General features: G+C 33.6%; 2 protein-coding genes across 2 annotated transcripts; both read left to right on the forward strand.

Moving 5' to 3' along the window:
- The first annotated feature begins 737 nt into the window (after positions 1–737).
- On the forward strand, positions 738–2,400 carry LOC133871386 (ethylene-responsive transcription factor SHINE 2-like). The gene is made up of 2 exons (XM_062308833.1): positions 738–1,034; positions 1,134–2,400. The coding sequence occupies exons 1-2, from the start codon at positions 955–957 to the stop codon at positions 1,663–1,665; spliced, it is 612 nt and encodes a 203-aa protein (XP_062164817.1). The 5' UTR covers positions 738–954; the 3' UTR covers positions 1,666–2,400.
- Positions 2,401–7,331: 4,931 nt separating this feature from the next.
- LOC133870171 (uncharacterized) lies at positions 7,332–10,168 on the forward strand. The gene is made up of 5 exons (XM_062307232.1): positions 7,332–7,490; positions 8,023–8,136; positions 8,635–8,714; positions 9,287–9,411; positions 9,693–10,168. The coding sequence occupies exons 1-5, from the start codon at positions 7,438–7,440 to the stop codon at positions 9,762–9,764; spliced, it is 444 nt and encodes a 147-aa protein (XP_062163216.1). The 5' UTR covers positions 7,332–7,437; the 3' UTR covers positions 9,765–10,168.
- Positions 10,169–10,999: the final 831 nt, after the last annotated feature.

Here is a 10,999-nt window from a genome sequence, read left to right on the forward strand (position 1 = left end):
AGTTTATATTTTTTTTTTTTTAGAAAAGAAAAAATAAAAGAATGAGAGGGGAGGATGCTGTCGAACGGGTGGTCCCCACACTCCACAGGCCGTTGGTTTTGGAGATTTTTCGAACTTAACATTACTTTGTCGGTTTTTGGCTTGTTTTGTCCACGTCAATCTGATAATTTATTTTTTATGAGGATCAGATAGTTTGGACTACTATTCAACTATTTAAGCCTATTAATCAATAAATGATTAATATTTAATTTGATAATTGAAGTCAATAAATTCATGTCAACATCATCGATCATTTTAAGATGCATTTTACAAAAAGTAATGCTCTACTATTATACGTACGCCAAGATTTACAAACTCATGCATTTGCATAACAACGCTTATACCTCAAATAACATAATATTATTTATTTTTAGCTTTGGAATCAAATTTTGTAAGAGGTCACTCATTCTGGTACTACTCTCACAGAAGTACACTTAACTGTAGAGTTCTGATAGGTTCATAACTATCACAGTTTTAAAAAGTATTGTTTTAAGAAATGTGAGAATATACGTATAAAATAGATTCATATTCTCGTATCCGGTTCCAAGCGATGGGTGAGATGTCACTTATGCTTTGCTTGGAGAGTTTTAAAGGCATATTCATTCAACATGTGGATACAAATTTAACAAAAATAAAGATATATTTGCTAAATAATAAAAAGTTATTTCTGCTAGCTTTATGATGGATCGGAAGGTTCATTTATTCCAGTTGTTAAGAACCTCTGGTTTATCATAGTGGTGCAGTTGAAACTTTTATTGCACCAAGTAGTACTCCTTACTTCAAGTCCTCAGCTTTCCGACCAATCCACCGACAACTTGCATCCTTGACAACTCATCCCTGATCAAACCAAACTTTATAATCTCTGCAACTTTCTCTAACCATCTCTCTCTCTCTCTCTCTCTTCTCTGGAATAATATGGTACAATCAAAGAAGTTTAGAGGAGTCAGGCAACGCCAGTGGGGCTCCTGGGTGTCAGAAATTCGCCATCCATTGCTGTAAGTTCACCCACTCATGTTAAATACATAAGATATCTCTCATGCATGTGTTTGGTTTCATATATATCTCACAATGTCTTGTCCAACTCATCCTTACAGGAAGAGAAGGGTGTGGCTAGGCACATTCGAGACAGCAGAGGCTGCGGCGCGGGCATACGACCAGGCATCCATACTGATGAACGGCCAGAACGCGAAGACCAACTTTCCCACGTCGAAGGAAGACACATTAAAGCCACGTGATCATGATCAATCCCCGTTGTCTCCCAAGGCTCTGTCGGAGCTTCTTAGCACCAAGCTTCGAAAGTGTTGCAAAGACCAATACCCGTCGCTCACTTGCTTAAGGCTCGACGCCGACAACTCCCACATCGGAGTTTGGCAAAAGCGTGCCGGAGCGCAGTCGGGGTCCAATTGGGTGATGAAAATTGAGCTTGGGAAGAAGCAGAGTGTACAGACTTTGGAGGATGTCGGTTTGTCATGTCCAAGGGTTGAGATTCATGAGGCTGGAAGTGGGATGGATGAAGAGGACAGCATTGCAATGCAGATGATTGAAGAATTGCTTAACTGGAACTATCCTACTCCTACAAGTAATCTTCATGAAGCAAATGGGAACGCTCCTTCTCTCTTACTCTGAGTCCTTGAAATTGGGTTAAGTATCTCCTCAAATTCCAAAATATTGTAGGTTCTAAAATTACACAATTCAGCTCGAAAAATGCCACTTATTTTCATCATCTTTTTACTCTTTACGTTTTAAAAAAGTTCTGAGTCAAAACCTTCTTCTTCTTCTTTTTTCTTTTTTTTTTTTTTTATGAAGAAAAAATGTTTTTGTAAAAGAAAAGAAGAAGCTTTTTAAAAAGAAAATTCTTTTTACTTGCTTCAATAACATGCCATATTTTCAGTAAACGACATTTTTCAAGCTGTTCGAAGAAATAAAATTCCGTAATTTTAGAATCTAAAATTTTCTTAGAATTTAAGGAGATCGATGGTGATCCTTGAAATAGAAATCGCTCTTGTAATACTTTTTCTGCAGTTTCCAGTCACAAAATGCCTCCTCAGCTGGACTTAATTCAGCCGAATTATGTGTTGATGAGGCCACAAAGCATTAATTAGGTACGTACGTAGTACTAATGGTGGTTAATTATGAGCAACAGACTGCTGTCACGTGGTGAACAGTATTCATAATTGCAGCTGTTATTGGAGGAGTAATTGTAGAGGAGGCATATCTCATCTTTTTTTGCTTTTCTTTTCTTTCCCAAACTGTTAGCTTTAGTTTCTTAGTGAAAGAAAGATGTATGATGTATCTATATTGTACCTACTTTTGTTGATATAAAAATGTGTATTTTCGTTTTGTCAAAAAGAGAAGAAAAACTTGTGAAAATCCTGTCTATATATAGTTGTTAGTGATACGATAACACATGATTTAATTTAAATAAAAGAAGAAGTAATTAATGTGATTATTTCCTTGCTAAATTGTTGTTCAAAGTTGGCCATCCTTTATGCCTCAAAGCATGAACATCAATGGGTAGATCATTAACGATTGGTATCAGAGCAGACGTCGCATTATGGATTTAAGTCATGAAAGAGATAACTTATAGGCTAGATTAAAATATCTTAATATTATGTATGTTCATAGTCGGAAGCGTGGTGGAATGTTACGAACATTAAGATTAAAGGTTTAATCAAATCAATATCCAACAATTTTAGAGATTTTTGATCGATGGTTAAGCCCTTAACACAATTCATGAAATTATCGATGGCCGAATTTTTTTTAGCCCTTGAGGACAAGGTCCCGCTTGAGTGAGAGGTGAATGATGGGCTTCGCAAATCTAATAATTAGTTGTTTATTTATTTTCTTACCCTATTTAGTCTTTATTATTTGGCTTAATAAGCTCTATATATATATTTTTTTTCTTTAGCTATAAGAATCCCCCTATAAAAGATGGGGTTAGGTTACATTATTTAAGCAGAAGAATAAATGAAGGGCTTCTCCTATCCTAAACAGAGACTGAAGTTTATCCTACCTAATTACACTAGGACTAATTTTCTCTTACCCTAAAGGAAGACTGATATTTGTTAGTGTTCTGAATATCTATCAGTAATGTTCATTAGTATATATGTGAACACAAGCATTCATACATTTTTTGCATATATATATATATATATAAACAAACAATACTTTCTAAAAAATAAAAACTCTTAAAAAAAATGGTCACATATCAAGCCCTCATCTCTTTCTCTATCTTAACATTTGCCAAGCTCCCTCTCCAAATATCAAGAACCAAAAAGTGTAAGTCCCTCCCCTTCATCACACATCCAGGCCGAGAAAGATAATTAGAATTGGCGGTCAAGATCCCAAACCTATTAAGCTCAAGAGATCGAGAGATAACGTTTGCATTCCTGACTCATAAAAGAATATTTATGCTCCGTTTGTTTCGACGTAAAATAGTTTCCGTCGTAAACTGGTTTCAGGGAAGTTATTTTTCTAGAAAATATTTTTCGTCGAAAGCATTTTTCGGTGTTTGGCGCGTACAGAAAATCACAAATATTTTTCATATTTTCATTCAATCATTTTAACCTATAAAAATTAATTTTTATTCAAAACATATAAATATTAATATAAAATAATATAAAAATCATCGATGACAAGATTCGGTCACTGACCGACAAGATTCTGACCATTTTTACCTGATTCCGGCTAATATAGCAAGAATTCGAGATAAAGGCCGAAATCCGGATAGTTTCGTCGGAATCTGGGATAGCCGGATTCCAGCGAAAGTGTTCGGATTCCGGCAGTTTCGCCGGAATCCGGCTCTCTGGCCAGATCCGGCCAGATGGCCGGAATACGGCCTTTCTGGCCAGATCCGGCCGGTCTGGCAAGATTCCGGCAAAGGTGGCCGGATTCCGTCGCCAAATTCCGGCGACATTAACCGGATGTTGTCGGATTCCGATACTGGTAATATTTCGATGGTGGTCCGCTGCTTGAACGTGAAGGTCGACTGTATCGTTTAAAATATATCGACCACGTCTGGCGTCTTCAGAAAACGATTTACGCTTTTCATTTTCCGAAATTTACTAAGCATTTTTTGTTAAACAGAAATCATTTTTCGGTTGACTATTATTTTCGCCCCCACCAAACACCGAGAAATGCCAAAATCATCTTTCAGAAATCATTTTACGCCGAAACAAACGGAGCATTAAATGGAGTAAGAAAAGATTTAGGGAACTAAATGTTTGATGTTTTTAAAAAGTAGTTTACCTAAACTAAAAAAATGTAGATTTTTCTTCTCAAATTTAGTTAAATTTTGGAGTGACTCATTTTCTCATCCAAATACAGTTGATCGACCATGTGAGCTGTTGCTATCACCAAAGACTGAAAACAGTACTGTTGCTGGAAGTGTGGCTGCAAGATCATAAAGACAACAATCGACTTAAAAGAGGGCACAACTTTTAGTAGTTGGTTGTTATATCATCAATGCTCCACGAATCAAGGAGTCACTTCACTCTTTCGTTGCTGCTTCCTAAGTTCCTATCTATCAGAATTCACAAACGATAATTTTATTATTATTATTATTATGAATAACTTGATAAAAGGTTTTGAATTAACAAATATATTAAATTGAAGTATCTATATTCTAAACGTCTCACTTAAAGGTATTTTGTTAAAATTTACTGTTAAATTCTGTCAAAATTTTTAAAATACTCCAATATATTTTTTTTTTTTTAAAAAAAATTATAATTTTTTTTTAAGATTTAGGCATGAGTATTTTTACAAATTCTATTAAATTCTGATCAACACCTAAATCTTAGCATTTTTTTTTTCTGTTTTTTTCCTAAAAAAAATAGGAATATTTTGGATACTCCATTAGGATTAATATCCTAATGGAGTACCCTTAAGTAAGACATTTGAAAATATGAATATATCAGTTTGAGACATTTGTTAGTTTAGTACTCTTATATCAAAACGAAGTATAATTCGATACCCTTTTGTGAAGTTATGATTTATTATTATTATTATTATTATTATTATTATTATTATTATTATTATTATGCTTAATTTCATGAATTAATTCTTCATTACTCCCGGTCCCTCTTTAGTATTTGTTTGAGTTTGCGATTTCAAAAAGCGCGATTTAAAATTACGATTTTAAAATGTGCGATTTGAAAAAAGTGTTTTAAAAACGCAGTTAAGCTTTTGAGAAAATCGCAGTTTACCGTTTAAAATCGTAAATTAACCTTTAAAATTCTACGTTTTAAAAAAAGCTTCATTTTACTTTTAAATCGTAATTTTTAAAAACGCAATTTTTAAACAATTTATATTCTTCAATTTAGTTTAAAATCGCACTTGTTACCTACGAAATCACAATTTCAAACGCACCTTTATATTTTTATGTGCAAGGACTTTTTTTTTGTACTTTTTTTGTGCTCACCGGGACCCTTAATATTATGGATCTTATTGGGGTGCGTGAGCTATCATTTTTTGGGCATTAAAATTAGTTGGTGGCCGTCCCATTTTTTCTTTTATATATGTATATATATATATATATATATATATATATATTTCAATCAATCCTGTTTGGGTAGAATAACCCTTCTACTGTTATCTTTTTGTTTGGATATATTTATGAAGCATAGTTTGAGTTAGTCAAATGTCGCTGCTGGAGTTATCCTATTTAAAAGTTGTCAGAATTATCCGATCTATTTAACATTGTATTTTATTTAGGATTTTTTTTTTTTTGACATTTTTTTTTTTATTTAGGATTTATTTGCATAGTAATAAAAATATGAGAAAATGTCAAGTCACTCCTAATCTCCTATGAGTTTTGAGTCTTGACTTGAATATTGGGTTGAATACGTAATTATTTTGTCTTATGTGTTTTATTTTGTATCGTAAATAGTACTTTGTTTATCGTTAAAGATAGAAATAATACATTCGTTTAATTTCCGTCCAAAAATTGATGAAAGTCCACGTCAACACCTTTAAGGAGATGACATGTGTCCTATGCTTAATTAAAAATTAAAAATAATAAAAACTCTAAAAAAAAAAGAAAAAAAAAGACTTTTAGTGGTAAATAAAATATCTTCTGCAACTGGGGCGCTTCTGACCTTATATCGATGGTTTTACCGAAGAAGGTCTTTGCCTCGGAATATCCTGACAAAGACCATGTGCCGATTGATTATAGGGATAATAAATAAAATTGAAACAAGATAAAATCATATATAGAAATGACTTAAAAAAAAAAAGAGGGACAGGGGGTGGTTCAGCTACCCTCAAAGAGCAAAATGGGGGTGGCCAAAACCACCTCCAAGGCCCCATTTTGCTATTTGGGTTTTAAAAAATTAAAAATAAAGGTAACTTCACTTAACGGTACCGAATTATTACCCTATTTGATTTAAGGGTACTGAACTTCAAAACGTCTTAAACTAGGGTATCCAATTTTCAAAATGTCTCAATTACAGATACTCCGTTAAGATTTGCCGTTAAATCTTACCAAAATTTTCTAAATACCCTTGTGTTTATTTTTCAAAAAAAAAAATTAAAAAGATTCAGGCACAGATATTTTTGTAAATTCCGTTAAATTCTGAACAACACCTAAATCCTAGCAATTTTTTTCTTTTTTTTTTTTTTCCTAAAAAAATAATGAGTATTTTGAGAATTTTGGCATAATTTAACGACAAATCCTAACGGAGTACCTGTAATTGAGACGTTTGAAAAATTGAATACCTTAATTTGAAACATTTTGAAGTTCAGTACCTTTAAGTCAAATAGATCGATAGTTCGGTACTCTTAAGTGAAGTTATCCCTAAAAATAATGTGGGTTTTTTTTTTTTTTTGAAAACATAGTCTATTTCTCCTATTCTTCTCATTTTTTTTTTTTTAGAGGAGTATGTATTTTTTATATATATATATAAAATGAAGTAATTATTTCTATGAAAATAGCTATTCTTAAGAATTATATGTAAAACCAAATAAAAAGAATAACTATTTCATAAAAATAAACATTTCATTTCAATGGCCTATTTTACGAGCCAAACGTCCCCAATCAAGAATGAGGCATAATATATTGGGGACGGTTACCGTCCCCTATCACCCTCTTTTAAATAAAATATTTGATTTTAATTAAAAATGTGCCTATGATGTCGCATCATAAACATCTTTTTAATTAAAATCAAATATTTTAACATAAAGGGTGTCTTCCTCTCCCAAAAATCATTCCCCATCCATCAAGAATACTTTAAATAATATAGAGCCAACCGGATTCTGAGCCAAAGAAATCTTCAATGGGTGTAGGACTATTCTACTCCACAACTGGAATATAGTTCTCTCGGTAGCCAAACGGACCCGCACACGTTTAAGCTTTGGATCGGGATCCCCCCTCAGACTCCGATTGAAGAAGCAGAAACAGAAATGTTGCTCGCGTTGCTCATCTCCAACTCCGTGGGCAACATTCTCGTCGAACGGTACCGTCTTTAGCTCAACCCATTTCTTTTCATAATTATGAACTGAGTCTCATACTTGGATTATCGTATTATTTGAAGGACGCTTAAATTCGATCCATGTGTGTGCCCCTCTTTTTGTTCTTTGCGTAATTTCGTCGAACACTTTGATTTGTTACAAATTACTTTTTTCTCTTTCTTTCTTTTTTTTTGATTGCATAGAACTTGTTAGTGTTAATTGAAATTCATTTGAGATTGTTGAGAGGAAGGTTCCTTCGGAACTGAATCATTGGGTATAATGTGAAGGGCTAATTTGGAGAAGATCTCTCTTTATTCTCATCTATTTATGAATCGGATGGTGCATAAGGCGTAATTGGTCCAATGAACCGATGTAACCATGCTTTTTTACTCTTGTGGGTATCTTGTTTTTGACAAATTCTGTGAATGAATGGAATTTAGAAGAACAAAAAATCTAAAATTGTGTGCATGTATTGGAAATTAATAATGAATTTTCCTGGTTGTTTTCTGTTGTGGATCTTACAACCATTGGTCGCAGATATCATGGAGTTCCGGCGGAGGAACGATTGCATTGGAGATCTTTTTTAGTTAAACTGGGAGCAGATAATCTCAAAGGTGCAAAAAATGAAGAGCTCCTTGTGGCTTCACACAAGTATGTAAATTTCTCTCCAAGCTTTTAATCAACTAGGAGATGGAGTAAAGAGTTGGTTTTTTTTTTTTTTTTTTTTTTTTTTTTTTTTTTTTTTTCTTTCGAATTTTTCTTTTGGTAACAACTAACAAGAATGGATATGGCCTGATGATTTTCCATGAAACATAGATTGCTCTTGAAGAGTTGGGTCTATATGCAGAGGATGTTTTATGTACATGTCATAACTCTTTTAGCCTGTAATTTGCATTTCGGACTACTATCGTCCTCCTAGTAAAATGGGATTGACAATGAATGTCTTGGTAAGGGATAATTTATTTCCCATAATAACTTATCGGGTACTTTTTTCGTTTTAACTGCTAGATCAATGGGAATATTTTATCTTTTGCTTTTATGTTCTTTTCTTTCTTTCTTTTTTGAGCTAAGTGTCGGTGATAGAAATGTAGAATACCCATCACTATGTTCAAATATCCTTATGTATGACATTTGTAATTCTTTTGTCAGGTCTGTTTATATTGTTTATACGGTGCTTGGAGATGTCTCAGTTTATGTGGTTGGCAAGGATGAGTATGATGAACTTGCATGTAAGTGCATGGCTCCCTTTCTCTAACCAGTTTTTAAGAAGTTTAAGGATGGACAGAATCTGTCATCCATGCTGATTTATGAATGGCTTAGCAGTTTAGCCTGTTTAGGGTGGGAGCTGAGAGCCGTTCGAAAAGATTTACATTGTCACTTTTTGAATATGGGAATCCTGCAGAAATGTTTCATTTATCTTATTGTTTTCCATGGCATTTGAAGGCACAAAATCATTTCATTTAAAGCAGACGCGTTAGCAAAGAAAATGAGGAGGCTATGCCTGCATTTTAGTTAACGTCACCTGATAAATATTCTTCTAGTCTTGAATGATCCTGAAAATAACAGGTGATAGATTTACTGAAAATGCTGTTAAAAGATAAAGCAGACTCATCTTTAAATGTGATATACATATAGGTGCAACAGATTCAGACTGGATATCCAAATGCTTCAAGTAAAATGCTTTCCCATTTAAAGCAACATCTACCTCTTCTTTGTAATCTCCACATGGCTTAATTAAGTTGAATTTTTGTTTCTGTTTCTTTCATATTTAACCCTTACTCATTTCTTGGTTTCTCTGTAGTGGCTGAAGTGATCTTTGTGATAACCTCAACAATCAAGGATGTATGTGGAAAACCTCCAAGTGAACGCGTGTTTCTTGACAAATATGGAAAGATATGCTTGTGTCTTGATGAAATAGTTTGGACGGTACGATTTATTTTCCCCCTCCTTTGGCATGGTTGGATTAATTAATGCTGCTCTTTTTCTGTGTATCGCATTAGCGTCCAACAGTAAAATGAAAATGGTCTTTTATTCTAAACGTCGCTCATTATCCATCTATTAGTCTAAAATCATCCATCTATTTTTTTTTTGTTTAGCCATGTAGAGAATAGAGTTTTCCCCTGTATCCTCCTATTTTCTTCCTAAATTCTGCATAAACAAGGTGATTATATGTATCTTGAAAATTCTATTATACTTGTATTTTGAAGGGGATCCTGGAGAACACAGACAAAGATCGAATTAAAAGGCTGATTAGGTTAAAGCCTCCGGCTGAGTTTTGAACACTGAAAAGGGTTTCCATCTCACTTATGCGGATGACGGTGAACCAGCCATGCCACTGCTTCCTGAGTGAATATTTTTCTCAAAGAGAAGTGGTTCATAAATATAATTGTACCCAATTATAGACTATGTCTCTACTATTTCAAGCTTGAATGTTTAATTGTACCCAGTTATAGACTGTCTTTACTATTTCAAGCCGGAATGTTCAATTGTACCCAATTATAGACTATGTCTCTACTATTTCAAGCTTGAATGTTTAATTGCCATGAGCACAGGAGGGGTTTATTGTGTTATCCCTCTCTGGTTTTGCGGATAATTGCAATATGGTCCAGGTAATGGATTCTATTTATCACTGGATAATTTTTGTATCGCCTATTTGTTTAAAGTAAATTCGCATTTGTTTGAACTTCTTTTGATCTTTGGATAACTTTTGACGGGGAATGAACCGAACTGAAAATTAAGGGTAACATTTTTTTACATGATTTACGAACCCGACAGATTCAACACAAAATTAACGGATTGGAGTAGAGGAGCTTAATTAGTGTAGTCTTATACCTATGACTTGAAACGATCCGAACACGACACGCAGCATTTAGGTTAGTAATTTTTTACTAACCCGACATAACCTAATGCGAAATTAACGGATTAGAGTTGAGAAATTTGACTCATTTAATTACATGAAACGGATTAGGTTTGACTTACATAATCTTATACGCATGAATTATATATAACAGGTAACATTTACGGTTAACAATTTTTTACATTATTCGTGAACTCAACATGAATCCACTACAAAATTAATGGATTAAAGTTTAAGAGTTTGATTCATTTAATTGAATGAATCGGATTAATGTTAACTTAAATAATTTCATACCATATTTCATGACTCAAAATCTAACACGAGAACACAAATTTCACCATTACTGAACAATAATAGGTTCTTACGTGTTTTTCTTTCACCTATAGTAGTCAATTTCAGGTCCGTCTCACATACAAGCTGAGACTGATATTATACCTCATGGCTCATGCCAATGACATGATGAAATGCTTTAAAACAAGCAACCAGATTTTTTTTTTTTTTTTTTTTTGAAACAGTGCCTTCTTCATTTATGAGAAATACTCCACAAAGGAATTACACAACCAGAGAAACCGATATAAGAAGAAGAGTACGAAATACAATCACAACGCCCAAAGGCGAGAAACAGTGCCCGAAGGCCATCATAGTGAACTAGTGATA

The sequence above is a fragment of the Alnus glutinosa genome, chromosome 6 (genome assembly GCF_958979055.1).
Source record: "Alnus glutinosa chromosome 6, dhAlnGlut1.1, whole genome shotgun sequence".
Classification (NCBI taxonomy): Eukaryota; Viridiplantae; Streptophyta; class Magnoliopsida; order Fagales; family Betulaceae; genus Alnus; species Alnus glutinosa.